This window comes from Oncorhynchus keta, chromosome 29, assembly GCF_023373465.1.
Source record: "Oncorhynchus keta strain PuntledgeMale-10-30-2019 chromosome 29, Oket_V2, whole genome shotgun sequence".
Taxonomy (NCBI): Eukaryota; Metazoa; Chordata; class Actinopteri; order Salmoniformes; family Salmonidae; genus Oncorhynchus; species Oncorhynchus keta.
Genome location: NC_068449.1, coordinates 22,197,231 through 22,224,650, shown reverse-complemented (window position 1 = coordinate 22,224,650; position 27,420 = coordinate 22,197,231). Strand labels below are relative to the sequence as shown.

At 44.3% G+C, this 27,420-nt stretch overlaps 2 protein-coding genes across 6 annotated transcripts in view; one reads left to right on the top strand and one right to left on the bottom strand.

The window, feature by feature from the left end:
• The first annotated feature begins 68 nt into the window (after nt 1-68).
• Nucleotides 69-19,724, top strand: dlst (dihydrolipoamide S-succinyltransferase). 2 transcript variants are annotated; one of them, XM_052486207.1, is made up of 15 exons: nt 69-223; nt 1,462-1,495; nt 4,455-4,494; nt 4,614-4,675; nt 4,785-4,859; nt 4,972-5,027; nt 5,186-5,294; nt 5,541-5,702; nt 8,942-9,018; nt 9,238-9,335; nt 10,510-10,640; nt 15,194-15,265; nt 16,795-16,880; nt 16,963-17,130; nt 17,270-19,724. In XM_052486207.1, exons 1-15 carry the CDS (start codon nt 161-163, stop codon nt 17,402-17,404), a joined length of 1,368 nt encoding a protein of 455 aa, XP_052342167.1. In that variant the 5' UTR covers nt 69-160; the 3' UTR covers nt 17,405-19,724. The 2 variants fall into 2 exon arrangements, with proteins under 2 accessions (XP_052342167.1, XP_052342166.1); XM_052486206.1 differs by having other exon boundaries at nt 4,401-4,494.
• rps6kl1 (ribosomal protein S6 kinase-like 1) overlaps nt 19,525-27,420 on the bottom strand; it is a 168,914-nt gene continuing 161,018 nt past the window's right edge. For 2 of the 4 annotated variants that reach the window (XM_052486205.1, XM_035742839.2), the window contains exons 5-15: nt 26,696-26,818; nt 26,154-26,327; nt 25,259-25,383; nt 24,649-24,741; nt 24,263-24,310; nt 23,422-23,554; nt 21,669-23,186; nt 21,462-21,551; nt 21,218-21,300; nt 19,817-19,912; nt 19,525-19,672 (exon numbers count right to left, since the gene is read on the bottom strand). In XM_052486205.1, coding sequence (XP_052342165.1) covers nt 19,562-19,672; nt 19,817-19,912; nt 21,218-21,300; nt 21,462-21,551; nt 21,669-23,186; nt 23,422-23,554; nt 24,263-24,310; nt 24,649-24,741; nt 25,259-25,383; nt 26,154-26,289 — 2,433 coding nt within the window. In that variant the 5' untranslated portion in view covers nt 26,290-26,327; nt 26,696-26,818 and the 3' untranslated portion in view covers nt 19,525-19,561. Of the gene's footprint in view, nt 19,673-19,816; nt 19,913-21,217; nt 21,301-21,461; nt 21,552-21,668; nt 23,187-23,421; nt 23,569-24,262; nt 24,311-24,648; nt 24,742-25,258; nt 25,384-25,873; nt 26,104-26,153; nt 26,328-26,695; nt 26,819-27,420 lie in introns of those variants that run through there. The other 2 variants (XM_035742840.2, XM_035742841.2) reach the window with 2 other exon arrangements.

Below are 27,420 nucleotides of genomic sequence, written 5' to 3'. Positions count from 1 at the left end.
TCTGTTTGTATGCTTATTGTATGTATCCTGGTGTTTCTGAAGAAATCACAAGAAACATTTTAAAAATAGGACTTTGTGACTGTGGTAACTAGTGACGACCCAACTTGGCCTGCTGAAGGAGATTCCCTTCCGCGGACAGGTTTCTGTCACTTTAGCCGCCATGTTATCCCACTCCCGGTGTGTCACTCGGAATGTTAGCCGTTTTGTCGCTGTCATTAGTCAGGTAAGTATTACACCATTGGCAAGCTTGAGTGTTTTCTGTGATCGCATGCGTAGATTCATCCATGCTGCTGCCAATGCTAACGTTAGCTCGCTAGCTAGTTAGTGGCGCCGCCGGTGCGATCAGTAGGCCGTGATAGGCCTTCTTCGCATTGTCAAACCAAGGACAGCCTGACACCCTGTATGGTTCAAACCTATTTTGAATTCTAAAGTAGTCTCCCCATGTAGCTAACGTTAATCTGATTTGTTACCTGACATTTTGGTTTTACGCGCTAACTTGTTCGTTAGTCAACCAGTGGTTTATTTAGCTAGCTTGTGTCTTGGAAACAATCTGAGGTCATTTGAGAGTTTTGGCTAGCACGCATACCTGTAACTATTTGTGTAACGTTAATGATAAAGACTATTGTACGTGGCCTAGCAGGTTAGTTATATATATCTTGAACTATGTCATCTTTTGTGATTAACGTTACACATGATGTTCGAATTCCCTCTTCAAAGTTCCATCACCCCTCAATTGACTGTCCAATCTTAGTATAAGATAAACAGACCGGTTTGAAGTTTAACTTTCACACACAGATAGCCCTCTATTCAGTCTATTTTCACTTGGTCATATATTAAATTATAGTAGTATGATAATGTAGTTGACCCTATGTCTACATTGTTTCCAAGTGTTGAATTCACTGATTGGTCCAACACACATGTTGACCTCCCCCTACCACGACTACACTGACCTTTGACTTGGGAGGTACAGAACAGTATGTACCAGTTTGACTGTCAGACTGTTCATGTGAACAGGGGTGCAACTTTAACGTTAGAAATTGGGGAGAGACATAAATTATATATTTTTTATCCAGTCGGATTAACACTCGCCTACCCGTCTGCTTGGAGGCGTCCGCATGGTCCTAAAGCAAACTGTTGACCCGTTTTGTGTCACATTCCAATGATAAAACTGGGGGGGCGGCATGTCCCCAATGAAAGTTGCAACCCTGCATGTGGACGTTGTAAAAACATGGTCCTTGGTAACAAATACCTGTTGATTTTATGAATATTCAGTCCCTTGTTTTGGAAGAGGGAAATACAGTAAGTGGCATATGATATGAGCAATCTGAGTACTTCCAACTTTTTAAAACTATGTGAATTGTACTGTAAACCACCTGAACAACATCACATCAGGATATTATTTAGAATTGTTTAATAAACACTTTATATTGATAGCTAACAGGTTGCTGTTTTCTATGACAGGGAAACAATGTATTGGCACGGCAGGCTGTGTCAGGTGAGTGTGTTTTGAAACCGCATGTACAGTGCATTTAGAAGTTTTCAGACCCCTTGACTTTTTCCAAATTTTGTTACATTACAGCCTTATTCAAAAATGTATGAAACTGTTTTCCTCTCTCAATCTACCCACAATAACCCATAATGACAATGTAAAAACTGATTTTTTTAAAAATGTTTGCAAATTTATATAAATTAAAAAGCTGATATGACATTTACATAACTATTCAGACCCTTTACTCAGTACTTTGTTGAAACACCTTTGGCAGCGATTACAGCCTCGAGTCTTATTGGGTATGTCGCTACAAGCTTGGCAGACCTGTATTTGGGGAGTTTCTTCCATTCTTCTCTGCAGATTCTCTCAAGCTGTCAGGCTGGATGGGGAGCATTGTTGCACAGCTATTTTCAGGTCTCTCCAGAGATGTTCAAGTCCTGGCTCTGGCTAGGCCACTCAAGGACATTGAGACTTGTCCCGAAGCCACTCCTGCGTTGTCTTGGCTGTGTGTTTAGGGTCGTTGTCCTGTTGGAAGGTGAACCTTCGCCCCAATCTGAGGTCCTGAGCGCTCTGGAGCAGGTTTTCATCAAGGATCTCGCTGTACTTTGCTCTGTTCATTTTCCCTCGATCCTGACTAGTCTCCAAGTCCTTGCTGCTGAAAAACATCCCCACAGCACGATGCTGCCGCCACCTGCTTCCCCGTAGGGATGGTACCAGGTTTCCTCCAGACGTGATGCTTGGCATTCAGGCCAAAGGGTTCAATCTTGGTTTCATCAGCCAAGAGAATCTTGTTTCTCGTGGTCTGAGAGTCCTTGGTCTGGGTGCCTTTTGGCAAACTCCAAGCGGGCTGTCATGTGCTCTTTACTGAGGAGTGGCTTCTGTCTGACCACTCTACAATAAAGGCCTGATTGGTGGAGTGCTGTAGAGATGGTTGTCCTTCTAGAGCTCTCTCAGAGTGACCATCGGGTTCTTGGTCACCTCCCTGACCGAGGCCCTTCTTCCCCGATTGCTCAGTTTGGCTGGGCAGCCAGCTCTAGGAAGAGTCTTGGTGGTTCCAAACTTCTTCCATTTGAAGAATGATGGAGGCCACTGTGTTCTTGGGGACCTTCAATGCTCTAGACATTTTTGGTAGCCTTCCCCAGATCTCTGCCTCGACACAATTCTGTCTACTGACAATTCCTTCGAGCTCATGGCTTGATTTTTGCTCTGGCATGCACTGTCAAATGTGGGACCTTTTTATATAGTCAGGTGTGTGCCTTTCCAAATCATGTCCAATCAATTTAATTTACCCCACCTGGACTCCAATCAAGTTGTAGAAACATCAAGGATGATCAATGGAAACAGGATGCACCTGAGCTCAATTTCGAGTCTCATTTTATTTTATTTTTATTTCACCTTTATTTAACCAGGTAGGCAAGTTGAGAACAAGTTCTCATTTACAATTGCGACCTGGCCAAGATAAAGCAAAGCAGTTCGACAGATACAACGACACAGAGTTACACATGTAGTAAAACAAACATACAGTCAATAATACAGTATAAACAAGTCTATATACAATGTGAGCAAATTAGGTGAGAAGGGAGGTAAAGGCAGAAAAGGCCATGGTGGCAAAGTAAATACAATATAGCAAGAAAGAATTGGAGAAAGAATTGGTTTTGGGGGTGACTAGAGAGATATACCTGCTGGAGCGTGTGCTACAGGTGGGAGATGCTATGGTGACCAGCGAGCTGAGATAAGGGGGACTTTACCTAGCAGGGTCTTGTAGATGACATGGAGCCAGTGGGTTTGGCGACGAGTATGAAGCGAGGGCCAGCCGACGAGAGCGTACACGTCGCAATGGTGGGTAGTATATGGGGCTTTGGTGACAAAAAGGATTGCACTGTGATAGACTGCATCCAATTTGTTGAGTAGGGTATTGGAGGCTATTTTGTAAATGACATCGCCAAAGTCGAGGATTGGTAGGATGGTCAGTTTTACAAGGGTATGTTTGGCAGCATGAGTGAAGGATGCTTTGTTGCGAAATAGGAAGCCAATTCTAGATTTAACTTTGGATTGGAGATGTTTGATATGGGTCTGGAAGGAGAGTTTACAGTCTAACCAGACACCTAAGTATTTGTAGTTGTCCACGTATTCTAAGTCAGAGCCGTCCAGAGTAGTGATGTTGGACAGGCGGGTAGGTGCAGGTAGCGATTGGTTGAAGAGCATGCATTTAGTTTTACTTGTATTTAAGAGCAATTGGAGGCCACGGAAGGAGAGTTGTATGGCATTGAAGCTTGCCTGGAGGGTTGTTAACACAGTGTCCAAAGAAGGGCCGGAAGTATACAGAATGGTGTCGTCTGCGTAGAGGTGGATCAGGGACTCACCAGCAGCAAGAGCGACCTCATTGATGTATACAGAGAAGAGAGTCGGTCCAAGAATTGAACCCTGTGGCACCCCCATAGAGACTGCCAGAGGTCCGGACAGCAGACCCTCCGATTTGACACACTGAATTCTATCAGAGAAGTAGTTGGTGAACCAGGCGAGGCAATCATTTGAGAAACCAAGGCTGTCGAGTCTGCCGATGAGGATGTGGTGGTTGACAGAGTCGAAAGCCTTGGCCAGATCAATGAATACGGCTGCACAGTAATGTTTCTTATCGATGGCGGTTAAGCAAAGGGTATAGCAAAGGGTCTGAATACTTATGTAAATAAGGTATATGTTTTTTATTTTTAATACGTTTGCAAAATAATCTACAAACCTTTTTTCGTGTTGTCATTATGGGGTAGATTGCTATAAAAAAAATATATTTTTTTTAACCCATTTTAGAACAAGGCTGTAACATAACAAAATTAGGAAAAAGTCAAAGGGTCTAAATGCTTTCCGAAGGCACTGTAAATCACAGTAGTTCAACCCAGCTCTTGCCTGTATGAAGTCGTTTTAGATTCTGCACGAGCAGGGAGTGATTTACTGTTGTCATCTGCTCCAGGACTGTCCGCTAGCCGTAGTGTCACAGTCAACAACCCAGCGTAAGTATTATCAATGCGCCATTGACCTCCGTCCTCTCATTAGAGCATGGCTTCACCTGTCTTTTAGCCTCGATATGTGCAGTTGCACTTTCTATATTGACACTTTTTTTTATCTGTAGGAAATGCGGAGCCAGGTCCAGCGTCTTCCAAACCAGATACTTCAAGACGTCTTCAGCTTGCAGTATGTATCGCCTTCGACTCTTCTCCCTTTTTTTGACCCTTGTGATCTAAGCAGTAATGTGTATAATACTACAGGATTTGTATGGAGTCAATATTGTGTGATCTTCTAGGGAATGAAGTTATCACAGTAAAGACACCTGCGTTTGCGGAGTCAGTCACAGAGGGGGATGTGAGGTGGGAGAAAGGTAAAGTAACTCAGGCTTATTTGTGTCTGTTCTTTGTGCTCATTTAGATGTCGGTTGCAGCCGGGTAGATATTTCTCTGTTAGCTACGCTAAATGTAACCTTCTCCTTGCAGCGGTTGGTGACTCTGTCAAAGAGGATGAGGTGGTTTGTGAGATTGAGACGGACAAGGTACCGCTCTGGGAGTCTATTGTTCTTTTGAAATGCAATTTTTACAACCTCCTTATATATTAATAGACTAATACGGTTGACTGTTTTTTGTTAATAACAGATACATGGATAGTTTGTTGTGTCATGCGTGGTCTGCAATGGTTTGTCTTGCTCCGCAGACATCAGTGCAGGTGCCGTCTCCTGCTGCTGGGGTGATTGAGGAGCTACTGGTCCCTGATGGGGAGAAGGTCGAGGGAGGACAGGCTCTCTTCAAACTCCGGAAAGGAGGTCAGTACCATTGAGTTTACCAGGTGGATCGTCGGCACATCCTCCACTGTTCTGACCTGATTGTGGCATGTTAATGTTGGAGGACCCAATAAATAAAAAAAATAGTCTAAATTCCATCAATTCAAGACACATGGTAGATGTTGTTTACAGAGGTATTAGATCTTATTTATCTACACTGCAAACACATTTACCATTGTCTAGTGTTAATCTTGCCTGATGCACATTCTTATAACTTTCTCTCTTCAGCTGTTGCTGCCCAAGCTGCAGAGGCCCCAGCAGCAGTAGCAGCTCCTCCACCCCCTGCTGCTGCCACACCTCCATCCTTTGCTGCCTCTGCAGTGGGCCCCATCCCCACCACAATGCCCCCCGTGCCACCCGTGCCAGGAGCTGCCATCTCTGCCACACCAGGTTAATCAATCACATTCATGTATAAAGCCATTTTTACATCAGCAGATGTTACAAAGTGCTTATACAGAAACCCAGCCTAAAACCACAAAGAGTATGCAATACAGATGTAGAAGCACGTTTGCTAGTAAAAACTCCCTAGAAAGGCAGAAATCTAGAGCGGAACCAGGCTCTGAGGGGTGGCCAGTCCTCTTCTGGCTGTGCCGTGTAGAGAGGAACCAGGCTATGAGGGGTGGCCAGTCCTCTTCTGGCTGTGCCGGGTAGAGAGGAACCAGGCTCTGAGGGGTGGCCAGTCCTCTTCTGGCTGTACTGGGTAGAGAGGAACCAGGCTCTGAGGGGTGGCCAGTCCTCTTCTGGCTGTACTGGGTAGAGAGGAACCAGGCTCTGAGGGGTGGCCAGTCCTCTTCTGGCTGTACTGGGTATAGAGGAACCAGGCTCTGAGGGGTGGCCAGTCCTCTTCTGGCTGTACTGGGTAGAGAGGAACCAGGCTCTGAGGGTGGCCAGTCCTCTTCTGGCTGTACTGGGTAGAGAGGAACCAGGCTCTGAGGGGTGGCCAGTCCTCTTCTGGCTGTACTGGGTAGAGAGGAACCAGGCTCTGAGGGGTGGCCAGTCCTCTTCTGGCTGTACTGGGTAGAGAGGAACCAGGCTCTGAGGGGTGGCCAGTCCTCTTCTGGCTGTACCGGGTAGAGAGGAACCAGGCTCTGAGGGTGGCCAGTCCTCTTCTGGCTGTGCCGGGTAGAGAGGAACCAGGCTCTGAGGGGTGGCCAGTCCTCTTCTGGCTGTACCGGGTAGAGAGGAACCAGGCTCTGAGGGGTGGCCAGTCCTCTTCTGGCTGTACTGGGTAGAGAGGAACCAGGCTCTGAGGGGTGGCCAGTCCTCTTCTGGCTGTACTGGGTAGAGAGGAACCAGGCTCTGAGGGTGGCCAGTCCTCTTCTGGCTGTACTGGGTAGAGAGGAACCAGGCTCTGAGGGGTGGCCAGTCCTCTTCTGGCTGTACTGGGTAGAGAGGAACCAGGCTCTGAGGGGTGGCCAGTCCTCTTCTGGCTGTGCCGGGTAGAGAGGAACCAGGCTCTGAGGGGTGGCCAGTCCTCTTCTGGCTGTACTGGGTAGAGAGGAACCAGGCTCTGAGGGGTGGCCAGTCCTCTTCTGGCTGTACTGGGTAGAGAGGAACCAGGCTCTGAGGGGTGGCCAGTCCTCTTCTGGCTGTACTGGGTAGAGAGGAACCAGGCTCTGAGGGGTGGCCAGTCCTCTTCTGGCTGTACTGGGTAGAGAGGAACCAGGCTCTGAGGGGTGGCCAGTCCTCTTCTGGCTGTACCGGGTAGAGAGGAACCAGGCTCTGAGGGGTGGCCAGTCCTCTTCTGGCTGTACTGGGTAGAGAGGAACCAGTCCTCTTCTGGCTGTACTGGGTAGAGAGGAACCAGGCTCTGAGGGGTGGCCAGTCCTCTTCTGGCTGTACTGGGTAGAGAAGAACCAGGCTCTGAGGGGTGGCCAGTCCTCTTCTGGCTGTACTGGGTAGAGAGGAACCAGGCTCTGAGGGGTGGCCAGTCCTCTTCTGGCTGTACTGGGTAAAGAGGAACCAGTCCTCTTCTGGCTGTACTGGGTAGAGAGGAACCAGTCCTCTTCTGGCTGTACTGGGTAGAGAGGAACCAGGCTCTGAGGGGTGGCCAGTCCTCTTCTGGCTGTACTGGGTAGAGTGGAACCAGTCCTCTTCTGGCTGTGCCGGGTAGAGAGGAACCAGTCTTCTTCTGGCTGTGCCGGGTAGAGAGGAACCAGTCCTCTTCTGGCTGTGCCGGGTAGAGAGGAACCAGTCCTCTTCTGGCTGTGCCGGGAGGATATTATAAGAGTACATGTCCGTTAAGGCCAGATCATTCTTCAAGATGTTCAAACATTGTTAAGAGGAGAGAAAAGAGAAGAATTAGAGGGAGCATACTTGCATTCACACAGGACACCAGATAACACAGGATAATTACACCAGATAGCACAGATCCTAGCCCCCCCGCACAGACTATTGCAGCGTAGATACAGGAGACTGAGACAGCGGGGGTCGGTAGACATTGTGGCCCCGTCTGACGATACCCCCGGACAGGGCCAACCAGGCAGGATATAACCTCACCCACTTTGCCAAAGCACAGCCCCCACATCACTATTGGGCTATCAGCACACCACCAAATTACTACCCTGAGACAAGGCTGAGTATAGGCCACAAAAATCTCCCCCACCGCACGAGCCCAAGGGGCCCAAAACATGATAGGAAAATCAGGTCATAGGACCTACTGAAGAGCTGATTCTTCAGTACAGACTTAAAGTTTGAGACTGAGTCTGTATCTCTCAGATAGGCAGATCATTTCATAAAAATGGAGCTCTATAGGAGAAAACCCTGCCTCCAGCTGCTTGCTTAGATATTCCAGGGACAATAAGGAGGCCTGTGTCTTGTGATCGCCATAGCGTACCTTGTAGTTATGTACGGCAGGACCAAATCAGAGAGATTGGTAGGAGCAAGTCCATGTAATGCTTTTTAGGTTTGCAGTGAAACCTTGAAATCAGACCTAGGCTTAACAGGAAGCCAGTGTAGAGAGGCTAGCACTGGAGTAATATGATCACATTTTTTTTGTTCTAGTCAAGATTCTAGCAGCCGTATTTAGCACTAACTGAAATATATTTAGTGCCTAATCTGGGTAGCCTGAGAGTAGAGCATTGCAGTAGTCTAACCTAGAAGTGACAAAAGCATAGAATAGCTTTTATTTGCACAAAAAGTTTCAGATTTTTTGCAATGTTGCGAAGATGGAAAAAAGGCAGCCCTTGAAGAATTATTGAAATGTTTGTCAAATGATAGATCAGGGTCCAGAGTAACTTTGTGGTCCTTCACTGTTTTATTTGAGATGACTGTACAACCATCAATATTCATCGTTTTGATCAAACAGCAGATCTCTTTGTTTCCTGGGACCTAGAACGAGCATCTCTGTATTGGCAAGGTTTTTAAAAGTAAAACAATTCCCACCATATCCATTTCCTTATGTCTGAAACACAGGCCTACAGAGTAGGCAATTTTGGGGCTTAGTCTGTCAACTGGCCACTCGGTGGACTCAATGTCATGAGAGGTATTTAGCCTGACCTGTGTGCACTGTTGATTATGGAAATTGAATAAATCACTTAGCCCTTGCCTGTTGACAGTGACAATTGCTAATGGCTAAATGGAGGTGGCGGGGTACTAACAGCTCCTGTTCCCCTGTCTGTCTGACACAGTTTCAGCCATCAAACCCACTGCTGCCCCAGCCGCTGTTGCAGATGGAAGGGGGATACCAGCCAGGACAGAGCACAGGGTGAGGGATCATAATCACGAAATACTGCCGTAAAACACCCATGTTATTCACAATAGCTCAGACCGGAGGTGGTGTTGGTAGAGTAAGCAAAAAATAATCATCAACTATCTGCTAGTCTGCATAGCTGTTGTGGCATTGTTTTACATTTTTTTCTTCAGAGAAAATATTTTGAGAAATTCTTAAAATAGTTTTTCTATTTTTGTTTTCTTTCTATCTCAGGTGAAGATGAACCGTATGCGTCTGAGAATCGCTCAGAGACTGAAGGAAGCCCAGAACACCTGCGCTATGTTGACAACATTTAATGAGGTCGACATGAGGTAGGAAATAACAGAATAGGTTGCCCTATAACCTTATTAACATTATTAGATAGGAAGTCCTTCTTAAGGGAGATGATTACTCAACCACCACATTTTTAACATTATCAATACACTTTCCGTGAAACAGATTCACTTATATTAATGTATACATTTTATATTAGGGATTATGCTATCTGGAAATTTAAATCCTGTATCTAAAATAAATGTCTGGATAAAGTAAGGTCAAAAGTAAAGAAATGCTATACTTCTCTATGTTATTCAAGCTGAGGCCATACAGACAATGGTTATAGATTGGATCTGCTCAACAGGAAAACCTTTTTGCAACCTGATCCCCTCTTAAATGATGGAATGTAAATATTTGGTCCTAATGTTGGTGAAAACAAAGATAAGATTTGTTAAAACGGGGGCTTTATTAATTTACAAGGAAATGTTAGTGCTCATGTTTGCCCCCCTGTGCTGAAGATGAAACTTTGAGGATTTCTTTTCTGTGTAAATGTGGGGTGTCAGCTTTCAGCTATTCAGGGGTTTCTGTGCATCTTAATTGAATTGGCATTGATGATCTGGAGGAAGACTTCCAGGCCTGGGCTCATCTGGAGCCGAAGGAGCAGCCAGAGCAGGAGGCCAGAGCATCTACTGGGGCCCACAGAGACCTGCGCTCTGAGTGGACGAGCTGCCTCAACCGATATGGGCTTTTATGACAGGCCAATAAGATTTAGAGGGTTTGGAAAGTGAAGATTTTTATCGCTTCTTCTCTCCTTTCTCGGAGAGTGCGTGTCTTGGGAGGGGCTAATGCCGTTAGCGGAGAAACCCTAGAGTTTAAACCGGGTTAGAGACAGGAAAACAAACAATTAAAAAGTGAGATATAAGAGTCCTTTTTCATCATACAGAAGAGAAATGAGCAATGGTGTAACATTAGCAGCCCAGTGTCAATGGCACTCAATCACCATGACCTGGAGAAGCAGAACTTTGACAGAAACATATGTATTGGTTTTTAAGATTGGTTGAAAAGATTGAGAGAGTAGTGCATGTTTGTGCTGTCAATCAATATCAGAGATGTCTATGAAAAATGTATTTTAGTATGGTCAATTCCGTAACATTTTCCTGAAAGTAAGTACATATACTGGGTGTTGGTTAGGACAGCAGCATTCTGACTTGGTCTAGTTTCTGTCCATAGCAACATCAGTGAGATGAGGAAAGCCTACAAAGATACTTTCCTGAAGAAACACAACATCAAGCTGGGCTTCATGTCTGCATTTGTCAAGGCTTCAGCATACGCTCTGATGGACCAACCTTCCGTCAACGGAGGTATGCTCTCCTTTACCCAAAGTCACATCTATCTTAATAAGGCACAAAAAACCATACGTTTTGCCTCTTTCATAGACAACCTTCAGAACCACAGTGTACCTATATACTCCACCAAGGCCTCTCTGGCCTATTTAAACTAACCATAGCCAAGTAGGTTTGATCTTCACTGCTAACCCATTAGTATCTAAAATGGTCTGTGGGTTTCCCCACCCACAGCCAGAAAGAACACTATGCTTCAAGGAAGTGATTCATAGAAGCTAAATCAATTTTTAAAGTTCATTGGTTAACCTCTTAAATGTTAGATTTTCGCCTAAATAGACATACCCAAAAGTAACTGCTATTCATGTGTAATTACATGATTCTGACATGCAAACATTTGGAATGAAGACATCTGGGAGATTGTGAGGAAATTATCAAAAGATAGGAGTTACATAGTTCAGAAATCACAAGATCAAGCACACACAATCTTTTTTTTTTAAACGTTGAAAGTCATATTTCATTGACCGACTATACGTGCGTTATTGATCCCCAGAGCTGGAAACACATCAGATGGCTTCCACAACATGTGCTCACTATCAGGGGGAAAATGGGATTGATAGACCTAACAACTGGAAATGGGATTGATAGACCTAACAACTAGAAATGGGATTGATACACCTAACAACTAGAAATGGGATTGATACACCTAACAACTAGAAATGGGATTGATACACCTAACAACTAGAAATGGGATTGATAGACCTAACAACTAGAAATGGGATTGATAGACCTAACAACTAGAAATGGGATTGATTGACCTAACAACTAGAAATGGGATTGATTGACCTAACAACTAGAAATGGGATTGATTGACCTAACAACTGGAAATGGGATTGATAGACCTAACAACTAGAAATGGGATTGATAGACCTAACAACTAGAAATGGCATTGATAGACCTAACAACTAGAAATGGGATTGATAGACCTAACAACTAGAAATGGGATTGATAGACCTAACAACTAGAAATGGGATTGATACACCTAACAACTGGAAATGGGATTGATAGACCTAACAACTAGAAATGGGATTGATACACCTAACAACTAGAAATGGGATTGATACACCTAACAACTAGAAATGGGATTGTTAGACCTAACAACTAGAAATGGGATTGATTGACCTAACAACTAGAAATGGGATTGATTGACCTAACAACTAGAAATGGGATTGATTGACCTAACAACTAGAAATGGGATTGATTGACCTAACAACTAGAAATGGGATTGATTGACCTAACAACTAGAAATGGGATTGATTGACCTAACAACTAGAAATGGGATTGATTGACCTAACAACTAGAAATGGGATTGATTGACCTAACAACTAGAAATGGGATTGATTGACCTAACAACTAGAAATGGGATTGATTGACCTAACAACTAGAAATGGGATTGATTGACCTAACAACTAGAAATGGGATTGATTGACCTAACAACTAGAAATGGGATTGATTGACCTAACAACTAGAAATGGGATTGATTGACCTAACAACTAGAAATGGGATTGATTGACCTAACAACTAGAAATGGGATTGATTGACCTAACAACGGGATTGATTGACCTAACAACTAGAAATGGGCAGATGTTTTAGTAAGTGGTGTCAGGTGTGGTCATGGGACGTTTCCGAGTGTCCTTTACCCCACAAGACATGCCACCAGGGGTCTTTTCACAGTCCCCAAATCCACAACAAATTCAAGAAAACATTTGATATTATATAGAGCCATTGTTGCGTGGCACTCTGTTCCATCTCATTGCTCAAATAAACAGCAAACCTGGTTTCAAAAAACTGAAAGCAACACCTCACGGCACACCTCTCCCCATACACACAAACTAAGTGTGCCTTTTTAAAACCTTTACGTAGTTCTGTTCTTGTCTATTAATGTTCTTTCTGTATTGTGTGGAAGAAAGAGTGGAGCTTTTGCGATAGGAGATCCCAATAAAATTCCAAATATCAAATCTCTCCAAAGTGGCATATGCCTGTAAATGAGATAAATCCAGTGCTATAACATATATTTGCAATCCCTAAAAGTTATGTGTTCAGTATAAAACACAATTTCTACCATATCAACCTCACTCAAACATTGTGGTGGTGTTAAGGGGTATCCAGGGTACATTCAAGTGTCCTTTCAACCTCTCCAAAGTGTCTGAATATGGTAATTGCACTGTTTTTGCACCCTGGATGTGCCTAGTGCCTGTTCAATATAGAAACGACATTTCTACAACATCAACCTCTCTCAAACATTGTGGTGGGGTTCGGGGGACATCATACAGGAGGTATCCAAGTGTTTTTTTTTTTTTTTTCAACCTCCAAAGTGCCTGAATGTTTAGCCTAGGCATATCCAATGTATTGGTCCCACATACAAATGAACTGTTTACAAAAACAATATCAAAGCAACAGATACACACACAAAAAATATAAAAATGTCTTATCAAACACAAACTTTCTTACACACGCATCCTTCACTGGAAAAGGTTTCAAATAAAAATAGAAATAAGCTGAACTATTTACAAATGGTGTTTGTTTTATATCCCAGGTGTAGATGATTAGATTTCACTTTCACACTTTCAGCACAGCTTGTGCATGTCGTGATTAGTCTTTGAAGCAGTCCCTCTCTGCCAGGAAACCAAAAATGAACTGGCATTTCGGATAGGAGATCTGGCATTTCGGATAGGAGATCTGGCATTTCGGATAGGAGATCTGGCATTTCGGATAGGAGATCTGGCATTTCGGATAGGAGATCTGGCATTTCGGATAGGAGATCTGGCATTTCGGATAGGAGATCTGGCATTTCGGATAGGAGATCTGGCATTTCGGATAGGAGATCTGGCATTTCGGATAGGAGATCTGGCATTTCACTCCCCCCTGGGTTTTGCTTGCAGTTCTTCCTTTTTTCTTTTGGCATGTGTGTTGGATAGTGGCGCTCACCTTGAGTGGGGGGGTCTTGTGGTGATTGCGAGGTTGCTTTGGGCCTCCAATTCAGCCATTTCCATCACCAGCTGCTCTCAGAAGGCCAACTGGGAGAAAGAGGAGCTTGACCTTTTGCTTTGGCCATCTGCTTGTGGAGAAAGAAAGCATTTACTGTAGCAATGTCCACAAAATGGTCAAAAAAATAGTATTATACCACTTTTTGGTCTTGTGGAGGGCGGGGTAGTAAGCTTGGTAGTAGCCTGGTAGTAGCCTGGTAGTAGCCTATCAGAGCATCAGATGGGTCGACACCCCCCATGCTGGCATTGTAGTCCTTCACAGAAACAGGAATAGGGACATTCTTCAGTTTTTTCACCCTCCTTGAGACATTGTTGTTATTGAATGCCTTGTGCTGTGTGGTGAGCATGGTTACTTCCCTAGTGTCCTTCCGTTTCACAAAAAGCAGCTTGTTTCATTTCAACGTATGGTCCCATTCTCCACTGTCTTTGTCATGTCGTTTACCTTGGTCTTGGGGAAACTGATTCTGTTAGGGGCTTGTGGCAACATTCGTCCTATTTTCTTTTACAAGCGGTCTATGAAAAGTGGATGTAGAACCATCAGGCGGGGTGATTGACATACCAGTGGGGGGTGAAGACGTTGACTGGCAGGGGCGCTTGCTGGGGAACGGTGGCTCCCAAATGTCATCATCCAAATAAAATAAATATATATTGTTGTAAGGCACAAATAATTGCAGTTGTAAATTTAAAACAACATTACTATAAAGTAAAAACAAAGCCTAAACGTTCTGTACAATGACTCACATAGGTGTGAAGCACACACACAATGCAAACAGTAACATTTTGGAGACAAAGGCAGAGGTGAGAACCACAAAGCAACAATGGCTATGAGAATTTAGTGGCCTCTCCAAAGTTACAAGGATGAAACTTAGAACAGCATACAGTGAACTAATATGAAACATAGACAATAATTACTTTGGAATTCTATAAGATGAAATGACTTGTTACATAGGCCTATGTCAACTAAATCAAATGCACAAAAAGCAGACTACTTATAAAACACATACATATAGTACATTAGCTATTATAAAGTCATGAAAATAAGTTCCTTACAGATCTAAAAGTGGATCCAATCCTTCTAGAAAGCAATCTTCATCGGCCGTGTCAAAATACTTGTTTTCCAAATGGCTCCCCTGATCTGAGTCCGACCAGTATTGTATTCAAACTTCAATGCCGGTATACTTATTCAGAGCTGCTGCCTTTTTAGCTTCCTGCTCAATATTCTTAGTTTTTACCCCCCCCCCTCCCCCTTGAGAACAAATTTTATGCTAAAACGATGGAATCTGTTTACATTGTAATGTAGCGTGCTCAGTGTGTCTCGTCTCTGAGATTGGTAGCAATAGTTCGCATTACGGATAAAAGGTTCTAGACCAGGGGTGGGCAAACCTTTTGGCTTGAGGGCCACATCGGGATTTTGAATTTCATCGGAGGGCTGCATTTTATAGGGGACTATAAAGGGACTTTACATTTAAGAGGTTAATACACTATTTAAACTTTGAAAACCTATTTTCATAACTTTTCTCTTTTTAGTAATTGATGACACCACCAAAGAGGTTGTGTACAGGGACTATGTGGACATCAGTGTGGCTGTAGCAACACCAAGGTAATGCCTATGGTTGGCTACTCACTGTTAACACATTTACAACAGGGCTAATGCAGCTGAAGTTGGAAGTTTACATACACTTAGGTTGGAGTCATTTAAAACTCATTTTTCAACCACTCCACAAATTTCTTGTTTGTAGTTTTGGCAAGTCTGTTAGGACATCTACTTTGTGCATGGCACAAGTAATTTTTCCAACAACTGTTTACAAACAGATTTCACTTATAACTCACTGTATCACAATTCCAGCGGGTCAGAAGTTTACATACACTAAGTTGACTATGCCTTTAAACAGCTTGGAAAATTCCAGAAAATTGTTGACTTTAGAAGCTTCTGATAGGCTACTTGACATCATTTCAGTCAATTGGAGGTGTACTTGTGGATGTATTTCAAGGCCTACATTCAAACTCAGTGCCTCTTTGCTTGACATCATGGGAAAATCTAAAGAAATCAGCCAAGACCTCAGAAAAAATTGTAGACCTCCACAAGTCTGGTTCATCCATGGGTGCAATTTCCAAACGCCTGAAGGTACCACGTTCATCTTTCTGAACAATAGTCCGCAAGTATAAACACCATGGGACCACACAGCCGTCTTACCGCTCAGGAAGGAGACGCGTTCTGTCTACTAGAGATGAACGTACTTTGGTGTAAAAAGTACAAATCAATCCCAGAACAACAGCAAAGGACCTTGTGAAGATGCTGGAGGAAACCAGTACAAACGCATCTATATCCACAGTAAAACGAGTCCTATATCGACATAACCTGAAAGGCCGCTCAGCAAGGAAGAAGCCACTGCTCCAAAACCGCCATAAAAAGCCAGACTACGGTTTGCAACTGCACATGGGGACAAAGATCGTACTTTTTGGAGAAATGTCCTCTGGTCTGATGAAACAAAACTAAAACTGTTTGGCCATAATGACCATCATTATGTTTGGAGGAAAACGGGGGATGCTTGCAAGCCGAGGAACACCATCCCAACAGTGAAGCACGGGGGTAGCAGCATCATGTTGTGGGGGTGCTTTGCTGCAGGAGGGACTGGTGCATTTCACAAAATAGATGGCATCATGAGGAAGGACAATTACGTGGATATATTGAAGCAACATCTCAAGACATCAGTCAGGAAGTTAATGCTTGGTCGCAAATGGACAATGACCCCAAGCATACTTCCAAAGTTGTGGCAAAATGGATTAAGGACAACAAAGTCAAGGTATTGGAGTGGCCATCACAAAGCCCTGACCTCAATCCTATACAAAATTTGGGTACCAAATACTAATTGAGTGTATGTAAACTTCTGACCCACTGGGAATATGATGAAATAAATAAATCATTCTCTCTACTATTATTCTGACATTTCACATTTCAAAATAGTGGTGATCCTAACTGACCTAAGACAGGGACTTTTTACTAGGATTAAATGTCAGGAATTGTGAAAAACTGAGTTTAAATGTTTTTGGCTAAGGTGTATGTAAACTTCAGACTTCAACTGTGTTCATGAACCGAAGCTCTGAATATCTCATTTGTCCCGTCTCCCAGGGCCTGGTGGTGCCTGTGATCCGTGGGGTGGAGGGAATGAACTTCGCTGACATCGAGAAGACCATCAACGAGCTGGGGGAGAAAGTAGGATGACAAGGATATGTGCTGTTTCGCTGTGCTATATTTTTTGACGGTTGTGCATTTTCTAAGTTGATGTTGTTTGCAGGCCCGTAAGAATGAGCTGGCCGTGGAAGACATGGATGGCGGCACCTTCACCATCAGCAACGGTGGTGTATTTGGATCAATGTTTGGCACGCCTATCATCAACCCTCCGCAGTCTGCCATCCTGGGCATGCATGGCATCTTCGACAGGCCAGTGGCCATCGGGGGCAAGGTGGGTGTTGGCTCTGTTCTGTAGACTTTGAATTACTCCATATAATATAGACTCACATCTCAGGAGACCCCCTTATCAGATGTGGTATAGGGACAGGAAGCAGTATTTGTTTGTCTCTGAAGCTCCTCCTCTGCTGCAGGTGGAGATCCGCCCCATGATGTACGTGGCTCTGACATATGACCATCGGCTCATCGATGGCAGAGAGGCAGTCACCTTCCTGCGTAAGATCAAGACTGTGGTAGAAGACCCCAGAGTGCTGCTTCTGGACATGTGAGCCAGCCTCTCGGCAGTCACAACAAGCCACCCTTCACACAACAGTGGCTATACCCTTCCTCCTGATGATGTTTATTGTTGAATAACTAGACAAAGTGATACTTGAAAAGAGCGAAAGGTGCATTGGACTTATTGCATGGCCTGAAATGATGAAATAATTTCTGCTAAATGTTCTATATGTCTGGGCCAGGGGTTTCACTAAAACGGGTCTCTGGAGATGGAGAGGGTGTTGTACAACGCAAAGCACCATTTGCCATTTTCTACCTACAATAAATATTTGTCAAATAATTGTTAATATAAATGACCAAAAAAAAATTTGTTATGTATTGTTCATTTATTTTTTCTGAGAAAAGCTGGACTGCAAACAGTAAACACTATAGACTAAGAGGTGGTACATGGGACAGGTTTTTATCCGTTGTTACACTGAAATCACAGTGGGTCCTTAAAGCATTTGTAAAAAATCTGATTCACACACACCCTAAGGAAAGTATCTTTATGTTGTGTAAAGAAAAATAGATTTAACAAAATCTTAACTATCCTTTTTGTTGTCTACTGTTTACAAAGACACTTGCCTTTTTTACAGAATGCTCTCAAAATGACTGACGAGGACAATAATTGAGAAACCAGGTGGCTGGTATGGTTTAAAATCGGCAGGGCTTGGAAGCTAAAAGAAATAGAGAAGTTTGAAAGACACATCACAAGTCCGTTTTAATTTCTCATGCACAAGTCAGTGGATAGACTGAGCTGTGGTAAATGTTTAGTTATGAAGGCTATGTACAGATGACCAAGCAAAAATACGAGGCTTTGCTTCTTTTTTATTAACCTCAAAGTATTTGACAATGGAAAAATGTTTCATGCTTGGTTTGTAAGGATGATATTCATGGATTCACTGAACAAAAATATAAACGCACCATGCAAGAATTTACAGAGTTACAGTTCACTCTTTACCCCTACCTACATGTACAAATGACCTCGACTAACCTGTATCCCCGCACGTTGACTCGGTACCCCCTGTATATAGCCTCGTTATTGTAACTTTTTATTACATTTCTTACTTTGATACATTTTTTCTTATTTCTTGAACTGCATTGTTGGTTAAGGGATTGTAAGTAAGCATTTCACTGTAAGGTCTACCTACACCTGTTGTATTCAGCGCATGTGACAAATAACATTTGATTTGATATAAGGAAATAAATTCAGCATCTGGTGTGTCCACCATTTGCCTCATGCAGCACAACACATCTCCTTCACACAGAGCTCTCGATTCTGCAAACCCACAGTTTCCTCGTGTGGCTACTCTGACGATCCTGCAGGTGAAGAAGAATGTGTAGGTCCTGAACTGGTGTGGTTACACGTGGTTGTGAGGCTGGCTGGTTGCACTGCAAAGTTCTCTAAAATGACGTTGGTGGCGGCTTACGGAAGATAAATTAACATTACATACTCTAGCAACAGCTCTCGTGGACTTCCTGCAGTCAGCATGGTAATTGCACGCTCCCTCAAAACTAGTGACATCTGTGGCATTGTGTTGTGTGACAACCCATTTTAGAGTAGCCTTTTATTGTCCCCAGCACAAGGTGCACCTGTGTAATGATCATGCTGTTTAATCAGCTTCTTGATATACCACACCTCTCAGGTGGATGGATTATCTTGGCAAAGGAGAAATGCTCACTAACAGGAATGTAAAAAAAAACATTAACAAAAGTTGAGAGAAATACATTTGTGTGTATGGAACATTTCTGGGGTCTTATTTCAGCTCATGGGACCAACACTTTGTTGCGTTTATATCTTTGTTCAGTATATTAACAGAAATATTGCTTGTCATTTTTATGACAGAAGTACCCCAAAAGTCAGCTGATAAAGAGTACACTTTAAACTCTTGCCCATCTTGCCCTACCATATGTCAAAAGGACAGGTGAGGTTTACACTAGCCTCTATCATTCAAACATGGAGGTTGGTTGTTGCAGGGTTGACATGTTAGCTGTGTGTCTGCTGCTCTGAATTATACTTCTAATCTATCATCTTTCTTTGGGAAGTAAGATGCTCAGGAAGTAGCACCAGAGCTGGGGCTTCAACTATTTTAGCCACAAGGGGGCAGTGGCTGCCCAAAACAGTTCAAGCTGCATTTAGGCCAGAGACACACAGGTAGTCTGTTGGCATGTTAACTTGACAGTGCCTTCCAGGAGACACCATTGAAGAAGGGGTGACACTTGATGTCACTCACACCACCGCCTCCAGAGCCCAAACGATAACCAGGATCAAACTGCAGCAGCTGTGGAACATGTAATTGTCACTCATTCAGAAATACATGACTTTGTACAATGTTTATGGCTCTGTGTTTCTGTGGTAGCAGGCTAGAGTTGATATGTTTACGGTAGCTGGCCACATGGGTGTGTAAGGGGGATGCAGTTCTAACCTCAGTGAGCAGGGAGGCGGCTGCAGTACTCAGGTGGTCTGGGATCAGGAGCTGGGTGTGAGAATGCACCCCGGCTGGGTGGAACTGCCACAGGGGCTTTAGGCACAGGCATACAGTTTCATTAAACAACCATGCCTTGATAATGGGAGCAACTTTGGTTTTAGAACTGGGGGGCACATATACACTGCTCAAAAAAATAAGGGGAACACTAAAATAACACATCCTAGATCTGAATTAATGAAATATTCTTATTAAATACTTTTTTCTTTACATAGTTGAATGTGCTGACAACAAAATGACACAAAAATTATCAATGGAAATCAAATTTATCAACACATGGAGGTCTGGATTTGGAGTCACACTCAAATTAAAGTGGAAAACCACACTACAGGCTGATCCAACTTTGATGAAATGTCCTTAAAACAAGTCAAAATGAGTCTCAGTAGTGTGTGTGGCCTCCACGTGCCTGTATGACCTCCCTACAACGCCTGGGCATGCTCCTGATGAGGTGGCGGATGGTCTCCTGAGTGATCTCCTCCCAGACCTGGACTAAAGCATGCGCCAACTCCTGGACAGTCTGTGGTGCAACGTGGCGTTGGTGGATGGAGCGAGACATGATGTCCCAGATGTGCTCAATTGGATTCAGGTCTGGGGAACGGGTGGGCCAGTCCATAGCATCAATGCCTTCCTCTTGCAGGAACTGCTGACACACTCCAGCCACATGAGGTCTAGTATTGTCTTGCAATGGGAGGAACCCAGGGCCAACCGCACCAGCATATGGTCTCACAAGGGGTCTGAGGAGCTCATCTCGGTACCTAATGGCAGTCAGGCTACCTCTGGCGAGATACCTCTATCACCTGCAGAACCACTCCTTTATTGGAGGTGTCTTGCTAAATGCCTATTTCCACCTGTTGTCTATTCAATTTGCACAACAGCATGTGAAATTTATTGTCAATCAGTGTTGCTTCCTAAGTGGACAGCTTGATTTCACAGAAGTGTGATTGACTTGGAGTTACATTGTGTTGTTTAAGTGTTGCCTTAATTGTTTTGAGCAATGTATATCATTTAAACCCCCCGTATTGTAAACACTACAAACAGCCTACCCGACCGCTCTGAGGCGTCCGCATGGTCCTAAAGCACACCGTTGCCTAGTTTTGTATAACTTTCCAATTATAAAACTGGGGGGGACAAACATGCAATTTCAGAATATTGGGGGAGACATGCAATTTCAGAATGTTGGGAGGGGAACATGTCCCCAGTGAAAGTTGCGCCCCTGATACCAACAACAGCTATACATTATCAACAGGCCCAGTGGGCAACAGTGGCAATATATCCAGGTTTGAATTTACTACAGCACAGGGAAAGAAAGATAGAGACCATGGAAAATAGAGTGTTGTTTACCATTCCAGTAAGAAGTTCAATCAGCAATGCCCCCAGACTCCACCAGTCACAAGCCTCTGTGATTTTGGACACACCTCCAATCTCTGTTGGCCAACAACAGAACTTGTTCTTTACATATTTATTGTTGGATCAAGCTAAATGTCTGATTCTTACCACTAGATCACATTTTATATCTAGGGTATGAACCCTATGTGTAACGGTTGTAACATGTGACTGAAGTTTATTGAATGAACAGTGTTTTCACCTGGGGCACAGTACATCTGGTCCATAGCTTTAGAGTTGATTTCTGACTGAACTTCACTCCACTGGCCAAAGAATGTCAGGCAGACCTTTCCTAGTGAGAAACATCAAATTATGTCACAATCAAAGTTAGTTGAGTTTTCAAGACTCATGCCAAAAACAGACCAACAATGACACCCCTTACCAAGTTAAAGTGATTTAGGTGACTAACCATTACTCGTGAGCAGGATATTCTTTGGGTTGAGGTCTCGGCACATCACACCTTGCTGGTGAAGACTCTCCAGGGCCAAGAGGATCTGAGCCCCCAACAGACGCACCTCTGCCTCAGGCAGCCCCCAGCTACTTTGCCTGGCCCTGTCTCTCCCTCTGGAGGCCTTGGCTGGGAACTTGGGTAGGTGGCACCAGCCATCCACCTCAATGATTTGATCCTCATCCTGTCCATCCGATTCCTCTGACTTTAGGAAAGCATCCATGTCCCCCTTCCGGCACTGTGGGGAGGCCCCTGTGGGGTCAGGGGTGTTGGGGTAACATAGTGATCCTTTCTCTCGGGGGAGGTCCTTACTCACGGGGCTCAGCAGCTCCCAGCCCTCCTCCACCTCCTCCCCTGGCTCTCTGCCAGGAGGCCCCACCTGATACTTCACCCCTGTGAGGGCCAGAGAAGTGCCTGGCTGGGTCCCCAGCTGTGTCCCAGTACTGTGACAGTGAGGGACTGAGGAGGGTTGAGAGCTCTCTGAGGATGTCCTCATGAGCTTCAGCTTGTCTACTGTAGAGGGACACACAGCTCTGCCAGGCTGGGGAGTCTCTGTGTCCCTGGTTACTGAATTCACCATGCTCTCCTCAATGTGATGGTTTACCTTCTCCTTCTCTCTACCCTGGTGTGTGTCTGTCACCATGCTCACAGTGTTCTCAAGTTCTCTACCTGAAACACTGTCTCGGTGAGAGCCATTGGAGGTCAAAGTTGCTCTCTCACTAACCTGACTTTGATTATGGAGGGGTAATTGCAATGTATTGGGAATGTAACTTTTCTGTGAATATAAACTGATAGTAGGATTCGTGAAGTTCACTGTTGACCCTGTACCACCAGAAGAGGTCTGAGTTGTTTGAGGTACAGATTTACCTGCAGCTATATCTGAGTCAGTACAAGTCCCTGCATAGGGGGCTGGACTTTCACAGTTACGAGTCAGATCAGCCTTCCACACAATGTTGAAATTCAAACTGGATTCCATTTTTTCTGTTCCAGTGGCCTTCCTAGTGGGCTCAGAGGTGATATCAGGGGCCTGATCGATACACGGATGACCACAGAGAGCAGGTTTGTCCTGAGTTTTAGAGTGCAAACACTGACTGAGGCCTGCTGGATGGATATGGGGCCTGGTGTCTGACCTAGATAAGGAGGGCTGTGTCGCCGGAGTGTGTGGCGCTGCAGACCTGGAGTTGTTCTGCAGGCAGCCTGTCTCCTCGCAGTAGGAGTGGGTCCTACAGCTTTCTAGACGATGCTGAGCCTCGAGCCAGAATGCCGGGGAGTCTGTGTCTGAACTCTCCTCGTTCTCCGTCTCCAGGAGAGAGGTTTTCTCTGTGCCCCCTCTGTCATTCTGCTGGTAGTCTGAGCTGATGGTAGGGGAGGTGTAGCTGTTCTTCAGTTTGATCCTGTGCTGGCTGGGACTGGAGCATTCTGGGTGCTCTTTGGCTCGGTCATTCCTGACCTTGTGAAGTTTCGAGAAAAGCTTCCCACCTACAGATCATAGAATAGTCAACACATCAGACAATAGTTGTTTTTCTTCATTTGAATTCAGCTATCTTTTCTACTCTCTATGGCATCCTTGACCCAAAATGGCTGAAAAGTGCAGACATCAGCAAAATAGGAAAACTGTTGGTCCACTGCCTTTGCATGGCTATAGGCTAGATAAGAGCATCAGCTAAATCTCCCATACTGCAGGGCTGGCAGGCAGAGCCTGTGTTCAGCTCACCTTGAACATGCTCCAGATGCAGGTACACAGCATCCTCACTGACATAGTACCTCAGCAGCTTCACCATGAAGGGGACGCCCTGGGGGATGATAGTGGGCTGGCCCCGGCTCTCCCAGCTCGACTTGGGCAGGCTCTGTGACGACACAGCTCAACAGATCAACACACATATTACTATGCTGTTATTACCTTTGTCAAAATACAACTTATCACTACTGTACTACACATTATTTTCAGGCTAGTCTTAATAAGTCTATTGTTAATTGATCGAAAAACTAATCTTTCTACAAAAGTTGGCCCTACCAGTGCCTAGAAAGCATTTTTTCTGAGACCTACACCGTAGCCAACCCTGCAACAGTATGTTCCAATAGCAACTCTCTGGTTACAGAGATGGGAGGTGCATTTGCACTAAGAGGGTCAAAGTACAGGGCTTTTAGCCAGATCAATGGAGAAGGATACTCATGGAGACAAGGCTGATAATATTCCTATAAACTGGGCTGCCCTGGCTGGCTGGCTGGCAGGGATCCAGACAGTACAACAGCCATCTGTGCACTGGATATGCATCTACACAGATAGACATTTTACATTTAGCAAACACTCTTATCCAGAGCAACTTGTAGGAGTAATTAGGGGTTAGTGCTTGCTCAAGGGCACAAAGACAGATTTTCCACCAAGTCGGCTTGGGGATTCAAACCAGCAACCTTTCAGTTACTGGCCCAACGCTCTCAACCACTAGGCTACCTGCACTGCTAGATAGCTGTACTACATGTGTACTCTGTCATTCTGGCCTGCCGCCCTCCCCCCTGACATACTGTATTGGCAGTGCTGAGGCATAAGTACTTACTTTAACAACAAAGTTTTCCTTGGTAATCAGGCTTTGGACAATCAAGACCTTGGGGAGAAGACATACATTTTATGTTAGTTTAAATAGAGCTGAGAATAAATTGAGTAGTAGCATTGTCGGAACTAGAAGCACAAGCATTTCGCTACACTCGCATTAACATCTGCTAACCATGTGTATGTGACAAATAAAATTTGATTTGATTTGATTTGATTTGATTGGTAGATGGTTATGACCGTTTTGGGACAAGTTCATATTTGGAAAGGTAAGCATCATGGTTCACTGGATCTTTAAGACATGGTTAATAAAGGGTTAACTACAGCCAGGAAGTCTGTTCAAGAGATTATCATCAGCTGGAACAAACAGTTCATGTATAAAAACCTCCCTACCTTATCGATGATCCCCACCACTTTACACATCTCCAGATCCTCCACTGGGGAGCTCAGGTGTCTGATTGGCCGGAATCTCAGACTACTGTAACCCTGGTGATAAAAAGAGATTACTGCACAGATGTCAGCAATGTGGACACGTGTTTGTGTTGAATTCACATCTGAAAGTGCTTCTACTCTGGGATTAGTTACAATCTTAGGACATATATTAGAATGTTACATAAGAGAGAGGGGAAGTGAGAGCGCCCAGCGGCCCAGGGCGAGCCACCCTGGCAGATCGTGTAACAGAGGGGATGTTGTGCTGCTCTGTAGCCAACCTCCAGAGACTGTTAGCAGCACAGACTGGTTGCTCTGAAGATGTGACTCAGACTTTCCCAGAAGGAAATGATTCAGAGAGGTGGACATATAAATAGCATGTCAACCAACTCTTCAATAAACAGACTAGACATATAAATCAATACAGGACTAAAAAGCTGGAAAATGAGTGCCCAGTATCATTGAGTAACACAGATGGTCAGAACAGGTTGATTACCATTCATAAGATGTGCACAGTAGTATGGCATGTTAATCGTGTCGAAGGAGGGTTTACTGTAAAAAGTAATCTTCTTACCCCTAAGTGAGAGTTCCCCTTCCCCAGGTTGTCCTGCAGGTGGGAGATAAAGATCTCCTCGGCCCTCTTCAGATACTGAGTAGTCTTCCTCTTCACTGCCTCCCGGCGCTCCTTGTTAGGGTCCACTGGAAGACAGACCAACCTCAGATTTCTCTCCCCCTCACACAGAGAGGGACTGAAACCTCACTTCACTAAACTGAAATCAACTCACAGGGATTGACATTAAGGGTTGCCCTATTGCCCGGGGCAAGTGAACTGAGCAGTTGCGCAACTTGAGCCTGCTCTGAGGTTGCCCTATTGGCCAGGTGATAAAAAAAGAAAAAGTAAAACAACCAAACTGTAAAGAATTCCAGTAGCCTAAAACTGATCTTTCTCATTCCTCCACATTGTTTATCATAAGTGAATTTATGGCATTTATGCCAGTCAGAGAAGCTGAGCCTGCTCTTAATTGTATTTTTTACTGAACTACCAAATTCAAAGAATTCAAGTCCTGCAAGTGATCATAATCTGCGGGCAACCCAAAAAATACTCCTGACTTGCTGTATGGGCAAGTGCCTTTCAGACTTTAATGTCAATCCCTGACTCATATAATTCAAAAGCTTCTGTTTTACCTACCTCACTAAAACAGCAGAGGAAAGAGAGCAGAGTCAAATTCAGCATGCTTTACCAGTATGGAAATCTCTCCTCTGACTTTGGCTTTCTGAATTCCCGTTTTTCCTAGCAATGATTTAATTCTGCTTTTCAATGGATGAATCATGGACCGACAAATCCACATGTTCCTGTTTCATACCATGTGACTTGTTCTCACTGTGTTGACTAGCTGATCTACTCAATATCACCTTAACCAGAACCCTGCATGTTGACAGAATACAGTACAGTAGATTTACCACTGTACCTTGAACTCCATTGAGCAGCAGGTCAACCCCGTTCTTGTAGTAGCTGAAGGCAGCCTCATAGTCTTCACTGACCTCCCTGTCCAGAGCCATGCGGATCTGCTTGGCTGCCTCCACCAGGTAGTCTCTCTTGGCCATGACTGTCCTGGCTCGACCCTGTGGAGGTCCAGATGGGCCTAGCAGCCGCACAACAGACCCGGTTAAAGGAGTGTATTGTATGTAAATCACACTGATCTGTATGTTCTAGGAGGGATCATAACACGACTAGCCACCACGAAGACTTTACTCCCTTTAAAGGAAGTTGCTAAGAATAATCCCTATGCTGGCGGTGAATGATTGATCAAATCTCCAGAGGTGGTAACTGCCGAAAACCAAGAGTCACTATTTCCCCAGGGCTACCGTAAATCCCTTATGTAGTCACTTGTCTGAGAAAAACATGACAGCAAAGCACGAGACAGAGAGTAATGTGATCAATAACAGACTGTTTCTCTCCCCTTCTCCATGCTAGCGTCAGATTATAAACTTGTGGAGTAAGTTGTCTCACATTTGCTCCCTGGTCCTATCAGCAGTGGGACTCATCACTGGCAGCAGTCAGTCGGCTCACTGGGGGGTTATCCTCCTCCACTTGAAGGTTAAAGTCTTTGTTGATGAGCATGACGATACGAACCTGGGTAATCAAGAGAGTTTGGTTCAACTTCACCAGAGCACAGGAAGTGATTGAGTGTGCTGCTCCTGTATTATTGATGAATGAACAGACACTGTCAGTGCTGCCGGGGTGGCCGAGGATCGAACGATGACTCAGAGTGCTTAACTGCCTGATGTCCACTCACTCATGTCAGACTAAATACATATAGGAAAGCTGTGGGCAGATCCCTGTTGTGGGAACTTATAAATGCTATTGTATTGCAATCAGAGAAGCTCTTAGAATACCACAAATGTGCACTACGAAAATGTGCTGATTCCTTACTACAGTACCATTGTGACATGGGGTTAGCGTTGTATACACACCCACACACATACACTCATTATCATGCCTCATACAGTCTGAGGAGGGGAAGTCAAGCCAAGTAGCACTGCAGCACCCTAGTGTGTCTGTCGTTGAGAATCCACACAGCAAAAACATTCAGTCAGCCTCCTGCAGTATTCCCATGATACATGCACCGACATCCTTGGTACCAATGACAAACATATCATGTGATAATAGAGACAGGATTCACAATGGAATAATCACATTTGTTTGTCTCGAATGGATAATTGCTTGCATCACAC

Bases quoted from the DNA above. Each gene is read 5' to 3' on its own strand.
- dlst (XM_052486206.1), top strand. From the start codon at position 161: ATGTTATCCCACTCCCGGTGTGTCACTCGGAATGTTAGCCGTTTTGTC. The intron at 224-1,461 runs GTAAGTATTACA...TTTCTATGACAG, and splicing joins TTGTCGCTGTCATTAGTCAG to GGAAACAATGTATTGGCACG. The intron at 9,336-10,509 runs GTAGGAAATAAC...TTCTGTCCATAG, and splicing joins TTTAATGAGGTCGACATGAG to CAACATCAGTGAGATGAGGA.